This window comes from Danio rerio, chromosome 23 (genome assembly GCF_049306965.1).
Source record: "Danio rerio strain Tuebingen ecotype United States chromosome 23, GRCz12tu, whole genome shotgun sequence".
In the NCBI taxonomy this organism is placed as follows: Eukaryota; Metazoa; Chordata; class Actinopteri; order Cypriniformes; family Danionidae; genus Danio; species Danio rerio.
The window spans coordinates 4,567,994-4,591,325 of NC_133198.1; the positions used below are offsets into that span (position 1 = coordinate 4,567,994).

A 23,332-nucleotide genomic window follows, 5' to 3' on the forward strand; every position below is an offset into this window, starting at 1 on the left:
AGAAATTTAAAATGTGGCCCAGTTATCTTAAAACATATGTGGACCACATAGACTAAAGTCACCGTAATGGAGAAAAGTGTTACCTTTAGTTGGGCTCATAGCCCTGAACCTCTTAATATAAATATTCATTTTGGGCTGCTGTAACTTTTAAGAACTTTGCTTGAAAAGTTTATTCATTACAGCAAACAGGCCAAGTAAAATAAATAAATAAATAAATAAATTTAAGTGAGGCATAACCTGTTAACCAATGTTTAATCCATTATTAGAAGTAACACAATAACATGCTTGCACATGATACATAATTATGAAGGTTTATAAGTTACAAAAATTCTATGGTTCAATTTCTGCTCACAGAGACATCAATAATCAGCGTATGAACCTCAACAACGGTGACAATTAATAAAATGAGCAAAACTCACAAACGTCACAAACAGGAAACCAAAAGTGACAAAATCAACAACGTCGACATAAACAGCAGAATCAAATACAGCAAATAATGAAAACTGGAGCATCACTAAGCTATCGAATGAATTCATACTGCAATGCATGCTGGGATTTTTGTACTTTGCCACACCCAGCAAGTGTAAAGTGTAGGCCAGATCTGGGCCAGAATATAAGCAAACCCTGGCCCACAATAGGGTCAGTTCTGGTTCATTTGGTTGAATTCTGGCTAATACGTGGTATTGCTTTGGCTTATTTGTAACCCAGATTTGACAAACAGCGGCAGACCACCCTAGAGCCATCATTCCATTCAGCATGTGGTCCGGATGTAAGTGTCTGGTGTGGGCCGGATCTGGGCCAGAATAAAAGCAAACTGTGACCCAGAATCGGGTCAGTTTTGGTTCATTTGGATGAATTCTGGCTGATATGTGGTATTGCTTTGGCTTATTTGTGGCCCAGATTTGACAAACAGGGGCAGACCACCCTAGAGCCATCATTCCGTTCAGTATGTGGTCCAGATGTAAGTGTCTGGTGTGGGCCGGATCTGGGCCAGAATAAAAGCAAACTGTGACCCAGAATAGGGTCAGTTCTGGTTCATTTGGTTGAATTCTGGCTGATATGAGATATTGCTTTGGCTTAATTGTGGCCCAGATCTGACAAACAGGAGCGGACCGCCCAAGTGCCATCATTCCATAAGGTATGTGGGCCGGATGTAAGTGTCTGGTGTGGGACAGATTTGAGCTACATATATTTTGCTGGCTGGGATATTGTAGAACTTCTAAGATGAAAGAAGTCAGTATTTTTGGAAGTGGGAAATATGATTTTCAAAAGTTCAGTTGCTGTCTAATATAACACCCAGAACATTTACAGTAAAGCTAGAGCTAACTTTGTATCCCTCTAATTGCAGGTCCAGTTGTGAGATCTGCTGTGTATAGAATTTTGACCAAATAAGTAATAGTTCTGTTCTTAGTATGTAACTGTGTTTGAACTACTATGTAACACTAACTCACGGCGGGCGATCGTACAGTTGCGGATACATCTGTACCAGCTCTGCTACTCCACTCACTAGTTGATGTCAGTCCCCTGTTTGACCTCCATGGATATGAGATCACATCAAATCAATTGTATGTCAACCAGTTGTAGCTCAGAGGTACATAGGAGCCAAAATGACATCATTTCTTGTCATTGTAAAATTTCATCAAAGTATACCAGGGCCTTAAATGTGTTGTTTTTACTAGAAATGATTTGAACTATGCAATTTGATCTGCTTATTTGCTTCACGCTCATGAAGCCTCTGTGTGGGTCAGACACTGTTCTTCATTCCCATCAGGAGAGCCGTCTAACACAGGAGCCTGCAGTAAATCTGAGCATGCGTTTATTGCCTCGCTGCGTCTTTTTCTGGTGGAGTGGCCTGGCATTTACTGTAGTGGTTCCTCAAGCAGATCGGGATCGCTGAGAGCCGACTCCTGTTCTGATGTTACAGTCCTGAGAGCAGTTCAAAACACTTTTGTGTGCAGTGCAAGAAGTCAGCGTCCCGTGAAGATTAAAGCTTGTATCTGTAAATGCAGGTGCCACAGGGTATAACTGTATTCTCGTTTCTGCGTGTACTGTAGTTGATGCTTGACTGTTTGACCATTACAGTAGTAACATTTAAGAACACACACAGATGCAGGAGGGCATTTTTTCAGCTACTAAAATCAGTTTGTTTTGTTATTTTAAACTGTAATAGTGTGCATTATAATAATGACCGTTAACTATGAACATTGACTCTATGGGCTCCATTTTAACGATCTAGGCGCAAAGTCTAAAGCGCAAGGCGCAAAAGCATTAAAGTGGTGGTCCACTACGATATCATATTTTAAACTTTAGTTCGTATGTAATGTGGCTGTGTGAACACAAACAACATCTCTGAATGTAAGACGCTCAAAGTTCAATGTAAAGAGAGACATTGGGCTCTATTTTGACGGTCCATGCGCAAAACGCAGGGCGCAAACACTTTCAGGGCGTGTCAGAATGAATTTTTACTAATATAAGGATGGGAAAATTCGCTTTGCGCCGTGGCGCACGGTCTAAAAGGGTTGAGTTTATTTCTTAATGATGTATAGGTGTGTTTTGAGAATAAACCAATCAGAGTCTCATCTCCCATTCCCTTTAGGAGCCAGTTGCGTCACGCCGTAAGCGCATTTACTATTTACTTGACGTAAAGTAAGTGTGAGTGGAAAAACTGAACACTTCACTTGCAAGAAAACAGTTAAACAGAGAATCTACCGCGCGAGAATGAGAGATAATCGATCTACTTTCATTGCACAGACATCAATTAGTCTATAAATAAGTAATTTCATATTGAAACATTATTTGTTTCAAAACTGTTTCTAAATTCAGTTCTAATTTCCAGCAAACGAATAAATGAATAATAATAACGAAGTGTGCTCAAAAACCTAGTTATATCCTAAAACACATGCTGTGCCCCATATGGTCTAAAACCTGACAGGTGGGCAAATCTAAGCTTGTTTTTAATAAAACCAATATAAATATGGATATAATAAATAATACTGCTAATAATAATAACATTATACAAAAGCAAATTGTCATGAATGAACTGAAAAAGCCTCCCGAGATGAAGAAGGCATGAAAGGCAGTGGTTTTTATATTTATGTAGGCTAGAAAATAATGTTTTGTAATATTTTAATCCTTTATATTTATATCCTTTATATACTCTTATTATATCCTATATATATCCTTAATATTTAATTTTTTTTCATATGTAAAGATATTTGTGCATTGCTCTACATCTTGTGTGTATTAAGCAGTGCGTAATCGAAATAACTCCTCTCCCTCAGTCATCTTCACATCAAGCAAGTTTCAATTGGGGACATCACCAACCAGAGGTGGCAGTAACGCACCAAAAAGTTTGTTGCTGAACACCGTAAAACAGGAAGAAGAAGAATTCCTCATTCCAGCCATCATATGGATTTACTATCACCGGCTACACACCGGCCTCACAGCTCCGTGAATGTCGGTGCTGTCACTTATTGATCAGTGATCGGTAAATGTAGCTTGTGTGGACGCTACTGCGCTACTTGACTAATATAATAGCTTCGCTACTGAAAAGCTATTTGATTTAGAAAGTAGCGACGCTACCGCCAAGCTACCGAGAAATGTAGTTAAGCTTATAGCGTCACTACTTGTAACACTGGCTGCTAACAATGCGCCTTAACACACCTCTATTTTAGACCAGCATACCCATAAGTCCACAAAGTGGCGCAAATGGATTTGCTATTTAAACAAAGTGGTACAAAACGTGAAAATTAGGATTGGGCTAGTCTGAAAATAGTGCCAAACACGTCTTGTGCCGTATTACGCCGGCTGTATGCTAGAGCCCTATATATGGTTTTGACGTTTTTCTCTCTTTGTGTTTTCCAGATCAGAATATGGCGGTTCAAGAATTGTCAGGTATGTTTTGCTGCACTGAATATTCTCTGAATATTTAAACTATTATATTCCTTAAAGAGATAATTCACCCAAAATAGAAAAAGGCATTATTTACTCTCCCTTCTTTTGTGTTTAACAGAATACAGAAACTCATGAAAGTTTATAGCCATTTGAGGGAGAGTATATAGGGAGTAAATGTAGTTTTTTTTGGGGTGAACCATCTTTTTAATGTCCTTCACAGTAGGTGACACATCCTGTTTGCTTCTCACTTAGGGCTGTTTATGCTAATGAGGGAGAGATTGTTACTAATGGGCGGGGCTTTACCCTTTGATGACATGTTCAAAGGCAGAATGTCAATCAAGGTGTTTCTGCAGACTGTTTTAATCAAGTGTGATTATAAACAAATATAATTAATTACTTTTTATCATTAGAGAGTTCATTTCTTATTCCTAATATGGATTTTCTGTAAGATGTTGTAGCTATCCAAATGAAATTGAATTAAAGTTTGATATGTATACACTCGACAGTACTGTACAAATGGAATAGTATAACAGTGCTAGTACAAAAGTTCCTGTAAATGATAGTCAGAGTACTTTAATGCAAATTTTAAAGGGACAGTTCACCCAAAAATGGAAGTTCTGTCATCATTTACTCTCCCTTTACTTGTTTCAAAGCTTGTTTCAAACACAGAAAATGTTGAAAAGCTGCAACCATAGTATTTGTGCTGTGTTTGTGCAGAAGACATGCCTCACTTCCTGTGGAAATGACAGACAGTCCCAACAGCCTGAGATCAGCCGTCTGCAGGAGAACTGTGCCGTGCCGGCAATGGAAGTCTGCGTCTTTAGGGTACAGTGAGCTCCTTAGATCAGATCACATGGTTGTGTCCGCTTGTTAATTCAATATGTGTGGACTACAGGTTCTAGGTTCAGGCCTCTACTCATCTAAATGAAAAAAAATTGCAGTTAAAGAGTCAAGTAAAAGCTTAGAAGAAGGTTTTTGAGCCTTGATTTTGTTTCATATCTTCACATTTTTATTCCGTGATTGCACAGCTTCAATTGTTATTTGTTTTTGTGCAGAGATAAAAGTGAGCTTGATTTTGATGAAGAAGTTCAGAAGCCTCCGAACACTTTGTATTTGTTTTTAGCTCAGGAAATTGCAGATTTATTTTTTGTCTGCTAAATATTAGTTACGTGTTCTCACAGCCAAACCTAGAAACACATGACGCTGGAGATATATTATGGCTTTCAAGACATCTCATAACAGAGGGCGCTCTAGAGCTGTATTGCAGCCACTGACAGAGAGCACCTATAGACCCTTTTCACATTTGCGGGTTTCTCAGCAGCAAAAGTCCTCTTAGTTGTGTAAACTTAAAGTGCAGTTAATAGAAGAGTACAATCAAATCATTTTTTACAATCCTATTTGCTGAAACAAATAAAAGAAAATGCCTCCATTGTGTTACCAAGACTTTCAGAAAAGGGAAAAAATAGTGTGAGACTAATGTGAAAGAGTCTTTGTCATTAGTCTCACACTATTTTTTCCCTTTGTCAAATTTACTGTTTCACCCCATAGACACTGCATTACAAACACCTTGCGTAAGCGGTAATTCGTTTTTTGTCATTTGATGCAAAAATTATATAATACATGCGTAAATACATATACATGTTCCTGAGTAAAAAAAAATCTAAATAATTAAATCTTTCAAAGATTATGATAACCATTAAACGCATTATAACCAAGCGGCAACCTCCCGCTCTCCCTCAGGAAGCCAATACGGAAGTAACTAAAACTGCAATTCATCCAAAATTCCGCTAGTCCTGGCCGCTCCTGGCTCCAAAATAGAAATAAAATTTCAATTGAGCCCACTGTTAGAATGGCCAACTTTACAGCAGAAAAAAAGGTGTTTACAGTCTGGTACAAAAAAAGATTTTGGTTCATACAGCTAATATTACCCTTCATGACAACTGTGAGGGGGGTGAATTTTTTTATAACTCATCCGTTTCCTTTATATTAAGTTATATTAAGTTTGCATAATTAAGGGCGTGGTCACTTGAGTGACAGCTAGGTCTTGTTGGTCGCCGTCACGTCACCTCAGCTGAATTCCGCAGATTAGCCACTGAACTCGGCATATTTATCATATTTCTGTGTTGTTTTATGTGGCTTTACACAGTCAGTTGCCTTTTGGACTTGTTTCCTACAATTATTAGATGGCATGGCATGCTGAGTGCACTTAATTGTGCTCGCAAACCATTCACGTGGCCTCCGTTTCCCATGTGAGTAAAGTTATATACTTATCTACCATCTCTATACATGTATTTGTTTTATTTAAGATCATTTATGGTTAATATTTATATTTAGAGCTGTAATGCACTCCAGAATCTGTCAGATTGATTAGCTGTAGGCTCTAGAACAGTCATCTGAAGCGTTGTCATACAGTGTTATGCTGGATTTCATCAATAGTCTTACATTAACTAACACAGACTATATCTGAAGTGTTTGGAAGTAATTCGCGTTTTCCTCCTGTTGAAAAACGTCATAAGAACAATGTTTAGTGGCTCAATGTATTACAGCAGTGTTTTTAAAAGTCTAAACACTTTATTGATATAGTGTACAACCAAGCACGAGTGGTCAGAATACAAACGAGTCACAGGTGATGAAGTATTAAGCGTTCTCCCAAAGTAAAGTGTGTCTGAACCAGGTCCAAGCAAAATGCCAGCAGGTGTCTGTAGCTCCGCCCACTCTCCGCCTCTTTACCCTTGTTTGGTATCCCGCCGTGGCTGTGATGACGCGCGAACAAAATGACGACGGTTGGCCGCGCCTACTTGTGGCTTCTTTTTTTTCTTCTTCTTTTTTTTCTTTTACTTTAAAAAAAAAAATTTTATTGACTTCAACAACAAACATACAAAATTCAATTTACACAAAGGAACACAATGACAATAACAGATCAGGATAAATAATATAAACATTAAAAATTAAATAAAAAGATAAACAAAAAAGAGAAAAAAAAAATAAAAATAAGATTAAACATATACATAACACAAATACAGCAAGAGGAAAGGAGGACTTATGTATCCGTGCTGTTTCCAAAATATTTACTTGTGGCTTCTTTTGCGTTCTTTAGAAACCTATGCGTGACGTCACGGACACTACGTCCATATATTTTACAGTCTATGATTATAACATTGCATCCATTGCATGTTGAATTACATCCTGTAAACAAACCAGTATTTTAAGAAAAACTTCAAATCAGATTTTTTGCTAATTATGATTAGAACTAATGCTGGTGAAAACATTGATGCCAGTTAAAGTAGAAAAAATTATAATATATGATATTTTATGATTGCTTTTTTTTTATATATTTTTGTCATTTTAGTTTTTTTATGTAACACTACTGTATTCCTCATATATGTATATGAGCAATATCACACTTGTAGCAGTGCGATATGGCTGTATTTTGGCATTGGTGGGAGGCGTGTGATGTGCCCCCACCAGTTCCGATATACAGCCATATCGCAGGCTTTACATTTGGTAAACCCCCTAAACCAAAAAACACTACATCCACTGGACGCGGAGTCCAAAATTATTAAACAAGACTGTGAGCATATATTATTACCATTTATTAAGCCTCCCATATAGTCTGATAGAGGGCCTGGACCTGGAAACTGTGCGACATCAGATTGAGCAAGCGGATATTATAACAGAAATGATTATTCTAATTATATGATTGTTTGGTTTCTTTTTTGTGGAATTGCAATTATCCCTTCTGTGTAGTAAGTGATAAGTCACAGTGCCTTTGTTTATGATTTATAAACTTCAGTTTATAAAAAATAAAGCGCCTTTTTTGCATGTTTATTGTAACACAGACAATATATACAACAATTGTTTTTAATTTCAGCTGTATTTTATGAAATTTCAAAGGGTTTCCTTTCAAATGATACCAAACTTCTGTATTTACACCTCTGCATGCGGGTATGGGAAGCTTTTTAAATCGGAAGGCCAAATTCAGGTCGGAATTACCCCTTATAGCCCCAGAGCTTAACTGGTTAATATAATAATAATATTAGGCCTATGTGTAGCTCTACTGCTGATTAAAATGCTAAATTTGTATAGACTTGGAGGGATAGACTTTAAATTTGTACTGGGCTTTAATTCGCTGTAAAGTGAGGACGTCAGAATACAACTATTCATAAGGAAGTTGAATTGTTATGTTTGAGATATATGCTTGTGATTTATCAAAGGGGCTACAGACTCATCAATACTTTAACAGAGACTCATCTTTTATCATCTTTACCGTCAGTGAATACATTCAAATTCATGCTAGTAAATACATTAATGTAATTTGATTTGTTTTTTCATAGCGAACATAAGCCCCTTTCACACAGTGATACCGGTAAATATCTGGAAAATTTCCGGAACGACTTTACCGGTATATACAAAAAAGCGCTGTTCACACAGGCGAGAACGTTACGGAATTTTTCCGGAAAAGAGCATTCACACATCCATTCCAAAATACCGGTAAATTCTGACATCATTAACCACAAATGAGCTTTAAACGGCTGCGCTTGTGTTTGCAAACATTTGACTAAATTACAAACTCTTTTGATGATCAATATTGTAAACAACTTTCACAGGATCACTTTCGCATGTCGAGATGTTCATAATATGTGTGTGTGCAGGCGCTCACAGGCTGTTCATGGGCACACGCAAAGCTTGAAGGTAAACAAACAACGGCTTATCATAAGCATCTTATCGATGATTATTTACACAGTTGGCATAAAGAAGAACATATAAACGTGATCTGACTAACTTCTAGCAGCTAAATGTGTCTGGAAAAATATTCAAAGGCTTTTATTCTCACAAACCGCGCGGACGTAAATGCGTCTGACTGTTGTGATTGACTAAAGCAGACGTCTCACGTCAGCACGTTCTAGACGTGCACGCGCTTATTCCGGAAATCTTCCTTCTGCGTTCACACAGCGCAGCATTCCGGCAAATTGCCGGTAATCTTACAACTTCTCTTACCGGAAAATAGCCAGAACGAATTTACCGGTATTTTCAAAAAGGACCTGTTCACACATACAAGCTTTCTGGAAAATTGCCGGTAATTTTCCGGAAAGGTCTGTATGTGTGAAAGGGGCATGTGAGACTGAGCTCTTGTAAAGCCACTGAAGCTCTTCTTCATGTCCCGTATGATGAGCTCAGTGAGAAAGACTGCAGCTGTATGTGATGAAGGTGTCTGTGGTTTGATGCTCTCTTCAAATTACAATGCTAAATTGTTTATTGTTTTGAACTGATGTTTGTATTTCCTTTTTTAGGAAAGAAGACACATTTTTATTTGTTTATCAGGTTTGGCGGTCTGTGTGAGGGAAAGTAAAATTTAAATATACGCGTGTTGATGAGAGACAGCAGGCAGAGGCTGTAAACTTTGAATAACACACATAAAATGTCACTTTTACTTGACAGATACCACAAATATATGTTGTATGTGATCACATCTCTTTTAGTTTTTTCCTAAAACTTGTTAGAAACACTTGTTTTCTTGTGTGTGTTTGTATGATGTGAGAATGAAGCATGTTGATTTGACTGTAAAACCACAGAATCTGAAGTGGCATCTTTATATAGGCTTGTACACTCACTGGCCACTTTATTAGGCACTTACTAGGTATCTTACTAGTACCGGGTTGGACCCCTTTTACATCAGAACTGACTTAATCCTTCGTGGCAGAGATTCAACAAGGTACTGGAAATATTCCTCAGAGATGTTTTTCCATGTTGACATGATAGCTTCATACAGTTGCTGCAATTTGTCGGCTGCACATCCATGATGCCAATTTCCCGTTCCACCGCATACCAAAGGTGCTCTATTGGATTGAGCTCTGGTGACTGTGGAGGCCATTTGAGTACAGTGAACTCATTGTCATGTTCAAGAACCAGACTGACATGATTCATGCTTTATGACATGGTGAATTATCCTGATGGAAGCAGGCATCAGAAGATGGAGACACTGTGGTCATAAAGGGATGGACATGGTCAGCACCAATCCTCAGGTAGGCTGTGGTGTTTACACGATGCTCAATTGGTACTAATGGGCCTAAAGTGTGCCAAGAAAATATCCCCACACCATTACACCACCACCACCAGCCTGAACTGTTAATACAAGTCAGGATTTATCCATGCTTTCATGTTGTAGACACCAAATTCTGACCCTTGCATCTGAATGTCGCAGCAGAATTCGAGACTCATCAGACTAGGTGATGTTTTTCCAATCTTCTATTGTCCAGTTTTGGTGAGCCTGTGTGAATTGTAGCCTCAGTTTTTCTGTTCTGTTCTATTATTAACCTGAACGGCAGCTCCTCACGGAGACTGCCGTCTAAACCAAAACAAACAGACGGCAGCTGCTCACGGAGACTGCCGTCAAACTGACAGCAAAAGTAAAATATGTCCGGGCCCGGTCCTCTCTCGGCTTCCTCTGCCATCGTTCCTCCTTTTATAGTCCAGAGCTCCTTCCGTGGGATTCGAGGCAGGTGCGCACCGCAGGTGTATCCACTTACGAGGCGGCCTCACTCTGTTCCCACGGCTCTCGGCCACGCCCCCTCGCCACAGACCCCCATCTCCCATCATACTATGGGGGAGGGGTAGGCGCCACAGCACCCACGAGACCTATATGAGACGGGCTGAGAGAAAAGAAGATGGAAAAAAAGAAGGCAAGACAGAGTAGACCGAGAAAGGGGAGAGAGGAAAAAAAAAAATTGGGGTTCGGTTCTCCAGACACGCTGCCACTCGGTCGTCCACCAGCTGAGAGATGCGACGACGTGTTGGGAGCCCTGTGGAGGAATCTATCCACCCGTCCGTCTTCTGGTGTCCGGCGGTGGTTTTCCTGGCTGGCTGGCGGCATCTCTGGTCTCCTGCTCCGCTCCCGCTTCGGTGGACGGATGCAGGCATTGGCATCATGGCGGATCGCGGCGACTCCCCCGGGTTCTGTGGGATGGCTCCCTTCAGCACTTTCCCCTCCGGTGGTGAGCCCCGCGTCCCCTGCTCCTCCCCATGCTGGGAGACGGCAGCAGGCAGATCCTTTCCTCGCCAGCCCCAGGCCGCCCCGGCACTCTGGGCAGATGAACGGGTTTCTCCCCCACTCGGGTTGACTCCCGAACACTCGCCCCCCTCTCAGCGGCGAGGGCAACTGGACAACATGTCCCTCCTTCTCCCGGGCTTCGGCACCACTGTAATAAAGTTCACGGCCCTTTGGCCGCCGGGAAGAAGGAGGCGGAGAACTGACGCAGTTTTTAAATGATTTATTAATAACCTGAATGGCAGCTCCTCACAGTGACTGCCGTCTAAACCAAAACAAACTCCTCACGGAGACTGCCGTCAAACTAAAAGCAAAAGTAAAATATTTCCGGGCCCGGTCCTCTCTCGGCTTCCTCTGCCATCGTTTCTCCTTTTATAGTCCAGAGCTTCTTCCGTGGGATTCGAGGCAGGTGCGCAGCGCAGGTGTATCCACTTACGCGGCGGCCTCACTCTGTTCCCACAGCTCTCGGCCACGCCCCCTCGCCACAATAGGCATGTCAAGTGACTCAAGTGTGTCATTCTGGGATGGTTGTGGAATCAGTTTCTAGAGTGTGAGTGTGTGTGAAAGCCATGCGCCCCTGAACGCTTCTGTCACTTTAAGACACAAGCTATGGCATGTGATGTGGTCACTCACCTACAGCATACAGTAAGCTGCGTGACAGGTCTGTGTATGTGACTGGACACTAAACAGACTGGCTACACTGCCGAGACTGTGATGAGAAGATGCTGAAGGACACATGTTGAAGTGATGTGAGGCAGAGCTCAGGTCTCATCATCTCTGCACAGTAACCTCAGAGAAATGACCGTTCAGAAGGAGAACAGCTGCATGTCCTTCACACTGTCTTTCTCTCTCTGTTTGTCTGTTCTCTGTGTGTGTGTTTGTGTGCTAAATGGACAGACTACACTTATACTGTGGTGTGAGGGCCTGTCAGGTCTGTTGATCTGTTTCATTAGATTTTTTCTAGATTGATTTTCAGTTATTTTCAGTTCATTGTAATAATTAATATACACTCCTGCCCGCCTGATATGCTGAATATATTCCACAATATGATATATTGTTATGGCTTATATATATATATATATATACAGTTGAAGTCAGAATTATTACCCTCCTGTTTATTTTTTCCCCAATTTGTGTTTAACGGAGAGCAGATTTTTTTTCACATTTTTAAGCATAATAGTTTTAATAACTCATTTCTAATAACTGATTTATTTGATCTTTGCCATGATGACAGTAAATAATATTTGACTAGATATTTTTCAAGACACTTATATACAGCTTACAGCAGGGGTAGGCTAACTTGATAATAGAGGACGGTGTCCTGCACAGTTTAGTGTATTTTAACTCTAATTAATTTAAATACACCTGCTTATAGATTTCTAGTGATCTTGAAGACACTGATTGGCATGTTCAGGGGCCTCATGTACGAAGACTTGCGTGGAAATCTTACTAAAACATTGCGTACGCACAAAGCTGTAAATGTGCGTACGCAGAAAAAGATTCAGATGTATGAAACACTGCGTACGCCAAATCTCACGCATATTCTTTTGTACATCTGAATGAACGTGAAACTGAGCGCAACATGCACGAGCACAAAACCCCTCCCTGCCTCCTCCCCGTATGAATATGCAAATGACTCTACTTTGGCAAAACCCAACGAAAAAACAATGGCAAAAGCAAGCAAAAAGAGAAACTTTGAACAGAATGTGAATTGGAGGTGCTGCTTTCGGAGGTAGACCGGAGAAAAGCGGTGTTATTTGCAAGTTTTTCCTCCGGAATTAACAACAACAGAAAAAAAATAGAGTGGGAGAGTTTAGCTGATGCGGTTAACAAAGTTGGGTCTGAACATTGCACTGAGTGCATTAAAAAAAGAAATAGTCTGGTTTATATCTGTAAAATGTTGCAGCAGTCTTAACAGTCTCAGTGGCGTGTTCGTAAGACACATGTCAACATGTTTTGACACGTTCGAGCATGAACTCGGCTCGAATCCAGCGTCTGATGAACTCTTTCTTCTTTTTTTCCCCCGCTACATATCAGATTTTGCCAACTATTTATCACGAGAAAGACAAGTAGGAATCATCAATAAGTTTGTGCATCATATTTTATTTGCACATTTATTGAATGGAAATGTTTCTGATTCACGCATGCAAATTCATCTTCAGATAGTGTCTTTATAGCAATGTGCGTGCAGTAGATCGCTCAGATTACATTGGGAAAACAGGCGACTGCTGCAAATTGTGCTTTAATGTTTGGCTGCTCAACTGTATGGTATGGAAACCTTATATACCTGCTAGATGAACCCGTCTCATACAGCTGCCATTGCAAGGCTCAGACACTTTGTAAAGAGCAATTTAACACAACTGCCTCTAGGAGTCGCCAATGGAAATAAAACAGACACGCACAAAAAATGTGCGTACGCCTGCCATAAAGCTGCCGTGGAGCTGCGCACATTCCCACGTTCAGTTCATTGTTAGTAAATCCAAACGTGAGCGATTCTGAGCGTGAAACCTGGCGTACGCAAAGTTTTTGTGCGTACGCAGCGTTGATACATGAGGCCCCAGGTGTTTTTGATTAGAGTTGGAGCGAAACTAAGAAAACTGGAGCGAAAGAGACATTTAAAGGCTTAACTAGGTTAATTACGTTAACTAGGCAGGTTAGGGTAATTAGGCAAGTTATTGGCTGCGTCCGAAACCGCATACTTCCATACTATATAGTACTCTAAAATCAGTATGCGAGCCGAGTAGTATGTCCGAATTCATAGAATTCGAAAATCAGTATGCGAGAAGTACCCGGATGACTTACTACTTCCGGCGAGATTCTAGAGTGCGCATCCCATGCATGCTGCGCTATCCCATGATGCCCCGCGAGCGAATTCATGAATGGGAGTAAAGCGACGCAATTGACGCAGGTAGGTCACGTGAGCATGATAAAATGGCGGATGTAGTACGTCCGAATTCCATTCATACTTTTCACATTCATACTGTATAGAACGTACTTTTATAACTGCTGAGTAGTACGTTTACATTCAAATGCAGTACCTACTGAGTAGTAGGCGGTTTCGGACGCAGCCATTGTATTGACCATATTCTAAAATGCGGAAGTGCGCCTGTTTTCGCGATTGTCTTTGAACTTCCGATTCAGTCGCCTATGGGAGAAATGACTAGGAATAATAAACGGCAGAAAACGGTCAAACTACTTGCTCTACAAACAAATGTTTGCATGACTATACAGACCAAGTAGAATAATATAATAAGAAAATGTCAAATTGCAACATCAAGCAGCGTAACGAGCAGTTTTTCACTTCAAAAAATGAATAGAAGTGTGAGACCGAAAGTCTCGAGCCAAAAAGATTCAAATGGCAGCGCCCGCTCGTCGGTGGAGAATAAGGTGAATAACGATGGTTTGCTCTGTGGACTATCGAGAAAATAGATTAAAGGGGCTAATAATTTTGACCTTAAAATGGCATTTAGAAAATTTACTTCACAGCATAGATGGCATCATGAAGAAAGAACATTATGTAGAAATACTGAAGCAACATCTCAAAACATCAGCCAGGAAATTAAAACTTGGGCATAAATGGACCAGGACCCTAAGCATACTGCCTAATTAGTTAAAATGTGCTTTAAGGACAACAGAGTGAATGTTTTGGAGTGGCCATCACAAAGTCCTGATATCAATCCTATAGAAAATTTGTGGGCAGAGTTAAAAAAGCTTGTGCAAGCAAGACAGCCAACAAATCTGACTTAGTTACACCGATTCTGTCAGGAGGAATGGGCCAAAATCCCTTCAAACTATTGTGAGAAGCTTGTGGAAGGATACCCAAAACATTTGACCAAAGTTATACAGTTTAAAAGCTAAATAAATACCAAGGAAATTTGTGTAAACTTTTGACTATCTAGAAACTAATAAAAAAAAAACTCTCAAAAAACAATGTCTGGTCAAAACCAATGTCACATAGTGTTTCTCTGAAATGAATCATGTTGGTCAGAAGACCCTCAGTAAAATATGTGGCTCCAGCGCTGATGTTCTGTGACCCAGAGGATGCAGTATTTTTCTGCAGCAGCGTTTGCTGTCTTGTCTTTTACTGTACTGCCATCTGGTGGTTAAACTGTGCTTATTACTTTCATTATTTCCCCACAGTCACAAAGACATGCGCTATAGGTGAATTGGAAAGGCTAAATTGTCCATAGTGTATGAGTGTGAATGAGAGTGTTTGGGTGATTCCCAGAGATGGGTTGCAACTGGAAGGGCATCTGCTTCATAAAACTTTGCAGATTAATAAAGGGACTAAGCCAAAAAGAAAATGAATGAATGTTGATTGACTTAGCACAGACCTTCATTCATTCATTCATTCATTCATTCATTCATTCATTCATTCATTCATTCATTCATTCATTCATTCATTCATTCATTCATCAATCAATCAATCAAATCATCCATTCATATACTCATTCCCTCATCTATCATTCATTCATTTATTCAATTGGTCATTCTTTTATTTGTTTGTTTATTTATTCATTCAGTCGATCATTCATTTGAACGCTTGTTCATTCATTCATTCATTCATTTGATCATTCATTCATTTGATCATTTGTTTATTCATTAATTTGTTCAATTGATCAATCAATCGATCGTTCGTTCATTTACTCATTCATTCAGTCCATTCATTCATTCATTCATGAATTTATTCATTCATTCATTTGATCGTTCATTCATTCATTGGATCAGTTGTTTGTTTGCTTCTTCATTCCTTACTTTGTTCATTCATTTGATAATTAATTAATTAGCTCATTTTTTCATTCATTAATTTGATCATTCGTTTGTTCGATCTATCATTTGCTCATTTATTCAATCATTTGGATGTTCATTCCTTCATCGTTTCTTTGTTCGTTCTTTTGTTCATTTATTCATTCATTCATTTAGTTATTCATTTGATCTGGCATTTATTTATTAATTCATTCATGTAATTATTTGTTCATTCGATCATGAATTAATGAATTAATTCATTCATTTGTTTGTTCATTCGGTAATTAATGAATTAATTACTTAACAAATTAGTTTGTTTGTTCGTTTAGTCATTCATTCATTCATTCATGTTTATTTCTTTGTCGTTCATTCATTCATTCATTCATTCATTCATTCATTCAGTAATCCCAAATATTTTCCACAATGACCCTGGACTCCAGTCTAGTGTTATTAAACAGATTGTCCAGTATAACACAGGCATGTTCACTACAGTATAGCTCTCGCAATATGTTTGCTATCTAACGGAAGTGGGCAGGTGCTGGATAATCAACAATCATATGTGATTGATCTGTATTTTACCCTGAATTAATAAGAAACAATATAAACCATCATTTTAAAAGGAGCTTGCTAGCATCATTTAACATTTTCAGTCACGTTTTTTTCCATCCCAAATTTCCCCAACATTTGCACACATTTGCATATGATTCATTTAATGGCCGTTTTACCTCATTTCATTTCTGGGAGCAGTAATAAATTCTCTCTTCCTGACCTCTGGCTGCTGATGCTGATGTACTATTGCGTGCGTGATGGGAACTCTTTCTCTCTCTCTCTCTCCTCCTGTTTCCATGGAGACCTGCGGGCCAATCAGCCGCCCTGACTGCGGACTGTACTAAAACCAGCAGACGGAGGAGTCAGAGTACATCTTTAAGACACATACACATGCACACATAACAAACACAGTTGCTCATCGGCATTTCTAGACTGCCCTGGTCTTTATTTCTCCATCATGATAATGTGCGCGTCTCCGCATTGCGATGGTCTTGCTTCGAGCTGCTGCCGAAGAAGTGTGCGCTGCCCATGTGACATCATCACAGGCCAGGAGAGCAGCGCAGTTTGATTGTGAGCACGCTCAGAGCGCACCAGCACACAGACCTGCAGACATGGCACACAGACTCAGCATGATGTGAGTATCTGACGCTGATCTGCACGTGGCTTTACCTGGGTTGACGCGCCGAGGCGTGTGCTTTAGTGTGCATGTGTGTGTGTGTTTTCCATGGGGAGTCTGTCTGCTGTTTACAAGATGCATTAGATGTCATACTGAGAGCAGGATGTGCTGCTGTGGTAATGACAGTGTAATAATAGCACGGTTTTCTCTGCTGATCTGAATGTTTTTTGATTATTTGTGCGAAATCATGAGGAGCTGTGACCCTCTGTGCGTGTTTGTGTGTGTGTTTTGCTCTGGCACTTATGACGCAATTTCACAGTCACATGCTCGGAGCACAATGTGCTGTTAGAAACTGACGTGTGAACGCGTTCGTCCTCCATTTGTAATGTCTGGCTGACGTTTTGCTGTTTATTTTGTATCTTCCTGCATTTATCAGCATATAAAGCCCGAAAAGAGCATCTGAAAGACAGCAAAAGAGATGCGTTTGCTTGTGTTTATTGGAGATTTGACCCTCCCAAGGTGACCGAGGTTAATCTGAAGGACATGTCGGGGGTTGTTTATGGTCTTTGGGGGATTTGTGCACTTTATAGGACGCTTCGGTGATGAATGTGGCTTGATAAGAATGATCGGTTGCCTGTTTGTATGGACAGTGTGTACTGTGCGCTGTTATCTTTTTCGCTTCTGAAGAGTGGACTGATAAACATTTCCAGTAGCAACGTAGTTGTCCTGTGACCACATCACATGTGTACTTAAGTCGTTTACATCAGTGTAATCATCAATATTACGACAAACTGTACTGCTGAAATAGTTCACTATAAATGAAGTGTAAATTGACTATTTCTTTGCCTGGGTTTGAATGTCAGGGAGTCCATTGTGTGTTTATTTTGGTGGAAAATTCATATTTTTTAAAGGCTCAATAAGGAATTGTGGCCACTAGAGGGCGAGTATTCACTACAAACAAAAGGTGCGTTCGACATGAAGCACCGCTGATTTTGACAATGAAATGACGCTGACATATTTTGGAGAGAACAACCATTTGACAGAGAAACAACAATCAGTTTAGATCAACTACATTTATTCATTTGGAAATTGTGCTAAATGTCGGCTACCTGTACTTAATCATTAGCAAAGATGTACTTATTTTGCAATTTGATGAAATGAATGAGAAAATCAGGTCTGTTGCGAACAATTGCCAAGTGGTTTGGAGGTTTGTCAGTGTTGTTTTGAGAATGTAATTCCTGTACAAGAAATGAGCCAAACCAATAGAGAAAAACTGTAAGTCATTTACATCAGTGTGATCATCAATATTACGACAAATGAAAACTGAACTGCTGAAATAGTTGACTATAAATGAAGTGTGTTGAAGAAACATCATGTGCAACTGTAAATTGACTATTTCTTTGCCTGGGTTTGAATGTCAGGGAGTCCATTGTGTGTTTATTTTGGTGGAAAATTCAGATTCTTTAAAGGCTCATTAAGGAATTGTGGCCACTAGAGGGCGAGTATTCACAACAAACAAAGGGTGCGTTTGACTTTAGCACCGCTGATTTTGACAACTGAACAGACTATTGCACATGTGATGACATACAATGAAATGACGCTGACATATTTTGGAGAGAACAACTATTTAACTGAGAATCAACAATCAGTTTAGATCAACTAGATCTATTCACCTGGAAATTGTGCTAAATGTCGCTACTATTTTGCAATTTGATGAAATGAATGAGAAAATCAGGTCTGTTGTGAACAATTGCCAAGTGGTTTGGAGGTTTGTCAATCTTGTTTTGAGAATGTAATTCCTGTACAAGAAATGAGCCAAACCAACAGAGAAAAACTGTAAGTCATTTACATCACGCTGACATATTTTGGAGAGAACAACTATTTAACTAAGAATCAACAATCAGTTTAGATCAACTAGATCTATTCACCTGGAAATTGAGCTTAATGTCGGCTACCTGTACTTAATCATTAGCAAAGATGCACTTAGACATTTTGCAATTTGATGAAATGAATGAGAAATTCAAGTCTGTTGTGAACAATTGCCAAGTGGTTTGGAGGTTTGTCAGTGTTGTTTTGAAGATGTAGTCCGCTTGTTAAGTGATGACGTGTTGGTGACGTATGTAATACTGTTTCCGGGTCAAAGCCGCCACTCATTTGAGTTGAGAAATTCTTTGTTTATGATCACTTTCAATTCATATCACACATTAAAGTGAATTTTATATAAAGTCATAGTGTACACAACAATCTCTGGACTTGCTGCATCACAAATACCAAAATTTGAACAATTTATAAAAAAAATGAATCACATTCTGGCCATCGGATATTAGGCATGGACATATATATTGCAATCGTGATTTTCGAAAGTATTAAATCGCTTTGTAAACGATTATATTTATCACTTCATGAGTCTCCCCATACATTTGAATAGAATGCTTGGACCCGGAAGCCGCTTCGTGTGACGTCACATTTAACAAGCAGATTCCTGTTTCAAGAAATGAGCCAAACCAATAGAGAAAAACTGTAAGTCATCTACATCAGTGTAATCATCAATATTAAGACTAATGAAACTGCTAAAACAGTTGACTATAAATGAAGTGTGTTGAGGAAACATCATGTGTAACTGTAAATTGACTATTTCTTTGCCTGGGTTTGAATGTCAGGGAGTCCATTGTGTGTTTATTTTGGTGGGAAATTCAGATTCTTTAAAGGCTCATTAAGGAACTGTGGCCACTAGAGGGCGCGTATTCACAACAAACAAAAGGTGCGTTCGACATGAAGCACCGCTGCAGCCGGTGATCAACGAGATTATCCGAGCAGAAACTTAACCTGGATGATAGAGGCTTTCAGCGGTGCTTCTGAATGAGTCGAGCCCAGCTTGATGAACTGTTGTCGGTGTCAGCAGGAGGAGTTTTTCCCTTGGACACCAACAACAGGCGCTACGCCATAACTAAGAGCAGAGAATCACCAAGAGGCGACACTCTAGTGCAATTTGAGAAACAGCCACTAGATGGCGTCCATTGTGAAATGAAAACTCCAATAGAACAACAGCATATTATAAGTCTGTAAAATAAACCATTAATAGTGCTAATGATTGTCATGGTAAGTGCTGTATTGTCGTCTTTCAGGTTGTATCTCAGCTTTAATGCTTTAAAAATCAAGCCCCCACAAGAGCAAGCTCCTGATTGGTTAACGCAGTGCAAATGTTCGCTAAAGTTCAGATACACGTGTTAAGCTCGTCAATCCTGCAAAACTGTTTAACTCGCGCAACTCCTGCCTCATTCGCGCGTATCGCACTGCAGGATGTCTATTCGCGCCTTTGCATTGACTTAACATGTAAACCACTCGAGCTTGACAGTGACCAACAGGACATTTCAAAGTCAGTTTAAATACAGCCTTAAACGGCGTAGTGGACACCTTGTAGACATGTTTCATGTGAAGAAAGACATTTTTTGATTATTTTATGGTACGGCAACACACATTTTCATTTCATTTATTTGCTATTAGATATGGCAGTTTAGAAATAGGTAGACAAGATGATTCCATTGATATATATTATATAAATATTATGAAGCATGTACGTGTGTGTACTTTGTATTCTTCACATTGTAGGGACCAAATGTCTCTAAGTATAGAGAAACTAGTATTTTTGGACCTTGTGGGGACATTTTTTGGTCCCCATGAGGAAAACAGCTCATAAATCATCCAGAAAGTAAGTATATTGAAAATGTTTCTCGTGCGAGTTGGGTTTAGGGGTAGGGTTGGGGGAGAGGCACAGAGTATCATACAGTCTACAGTACACAAATGAAAATGTCTATAGAAAGTCCTCATAAAGATAGCTGTAGAAGTGTGTGTGTGTGTGTCTACTTGTTTATATATCCTGGTGAGGACCTAAAATCCTATGGGGACCAACATTTTGTTTACCATAGGTAAACATGCTTATAAATCAGACAGAATGAATCATTTTGAAAATTATAAAATGCAGATTGTTGTCGGTGAGGGTTGGAGTCAGGGGTAAGGGGATACTATATACTGTTTGTATATTGAAACATCAGTATGTCTTTGAGTAGGGGTGTAACGATACACTCAGCTCACGATACAATGTGTATCACGATATAATGTTCACGATTCGATATGTATCACGATATTTGGAATAAAAATGTAAAATTAAACTGAAATGCCAATTTTATTTAAAAAAAAAACTTTAATTACCAAGTAAACTATTTTTATGTATTTCTTTTGTTTCAACTTGTTAAACTGAACCTTCTTTAAGAAAATAAATTAAACAGGCCTCTCTCTGGAAAATAAAACAATTTAAAAACTTCTTATAAAATATTATTGAAATGACAGAGACAAAATTAAGGAACAATTTAAGTGAAGGTGCAAAAAAAAAAATAAATTCTATTCAATTGAATATAACAGTAAGAGCTTAAGGCTTGTTGGGCATGATGAGTGACAGGGTGGCCGTCTTTTCATTACACAGGACAGTCGTGGCTCTTTTCAGCAGTTTAGGCAGGTTTACTATTTCTTCGGCGTCGCTGATGTCGGCGCTATCAAGTGTATCATGTTGACGTGCATTTTTGTGTACCTCTGTACTCAAAAGAGTTCATGCTCGTCATAATCATAACTCTAAAATGCGATATGATTGTTTAATTAATGTGCACGCTTTCGGTTTCATTTCCACTGCTGTTCATACTTCAAACGCGGCTCCTGAATGATCACTCTGTTCCACAAACTGAATGTTGTTTACTACTTTATTACCTGTTAGTCACAACCTGCAGGTTCTGTTCACTGAAGCAGACGCACCCGCCCTCTGTAGTAACAGCTCACGGTCAGCTCACGTCATGTGTGATTTTGCGGCCGCCAATACATCATTATATGAAGACAGAATGATATTTTAGGGCGAGTTGTACCTTATAAACATGGGCGTGGTAGTGGGGGGAAAAGTGGACCTGACTACCCAGGGCCACGTCTAGGGAGAGGGCCCTTTGAAATTCCACAAATTTTTTATTATTATTTTTTTTTGTAGCCTACTTCGAATTAATTGGCCCCTCCAATTGATGTCAATGTCATTATTTATTTCAAAATATATGGATAACAGTACCCCCCCCCGAAATGGTTTAGTCTGCCCATAGACGGCAGCCGGCGGCAAACAAGTAACGCAGTGAGTCTAGAGCCTGATCATGCGGCACAAAAAACCCAAATCGGGCTTTCAAAAAAAGAAAGACAGGAAGGAAAAAGAAAGGAGGCAGAATGAGGGGAAGCAGCTGATGACTGCTTTCTTTTCAAAAGGTGAACTGAGTTTGCTTATTATGAAACTACATCTAATTAAAGTTAACATAGTCAACTCCAGACAGCTGCTGCTAATGCAGGGCTCGAATTTTTTTGTAGCCTACTTCGAATTAATTGGCCCCTCCAATTGATGTCAATGTCATTATTTATTTCAAAATATTTTGGTCGCATATAATGCTGATTTGTGTACAGTCATTACTAGGCAAACCGTAATATTTCAGCGCTCCTAAAGCGCCCCCTTGTGACAGAGAATGAATTTTTATTTCCAATAAATTTTTTCAGCTGTTTATGGTCAAATTATTGCAATTATCGATCCATGTGTAAATGTGAAAGAAGTTAATGTGCCTTTTAAAAATCTAAACAATTAAGTAATACTAATATAAGAAATTATATACTTAATTTATCCCTTTTAATGGTATGAATTGTATTAGATATTTTGTATTAGATATTTTGTGTCTGTATACGTCTGCAAGATGTCTGTTAAAGATCTCTCGATCTGGAAAGCACCTGCTGTATACAAACGTCTGGCAGACGTCTGTATGATGTCAGTTTTACACACATTCTGAATCGCAAACATCTTAAAGATGTCTAATAGAAGTCTATTTCACATCTGATAGGAAACATCTTGTAGATGTCTTGCAGATGTGAATGCAGACGTCAAATAGACATCTCTGAGATGTACGTGTGCATGTTTATATTCAAATAATTTTAAACAAATGTGTAGGGGGCCCACTGACATTGAGAGGGTACAGGGCCCAGAATTTGGTGCTACGCCCCTGCTTATAAATATGTGACTCTTTCAACACCATGAGGAGGTATCTATGTCGCTGTGCAAAGTATGTAAATCACTGTGAAGACTTTAAAACTTAGGCTATGTTTGACCCAGTATGCGTGTCGAGGACGAGTCTAAAGCAATGACTGTACAACCGAAATGTTGCCAGACGTCTGATTTTGAGAGGATGGGACATCCTCTATTTCAACTCCACTCATCTTGGTCTGCTAACATTACTGCTGCTGCAATCTGAACTCGCGTGCGACAGCAGGTGGAACGTAGCTCACGTGCAAACAGCTCAACTAACAAGAGAAAACGGACGTCATATCGTAATAAAATCGTCATAATACCTTGATGCATATTGTGACATTTTGGCATCGCAATAAATCGTACAACGATAAATCGTTACACCCCTATCTAT

At 39.4% G+C, this 23,332-nt stretch overlaps 2 protein-coding genes across 7 annotated transcripts in view; both read left to right on the forward strand.

Moving 5' to 3' along the window:
* Positions 1-23,332, forward strand: part of zgc:113278 — an 852,580-nt gene that overhangs the window by 342,424 nt on the left and 486,824 nt on the right. The gene's annotated exons all lie outside the window — the stretch shown is intronic.
* Positions 1-23,332, forward strand: part of iqsec1a (IQ motif and Sec7 domain ArfGEF 1a) — a 127,511-nt gene that overhangs the window by 8,088 nt on the left and 96,091 nt on the right. For 3 of the 5 annotated variants that reach the window (NM_001386594.1, NM_001386597.1, NM_001386598.1), the window contains exons 2-3: positions 3,865-3,894; positions 4,612-4,719. In NM_001386594.1, the coding sequence (NP_001373523.1) occupies positions 3,865-3,894; positions 4,612-4,719 (138 nt within the window). Of the gene's footprint in view, positions 1-3,864; positions 3,895-4,611; positions 4,720-16,551; positions 16,869-23,332 lie in introns of those variants that run through there. The other 2 variants (NM_001386595.1, NM_001386599.1) reach the window with 1 other exon arrangement.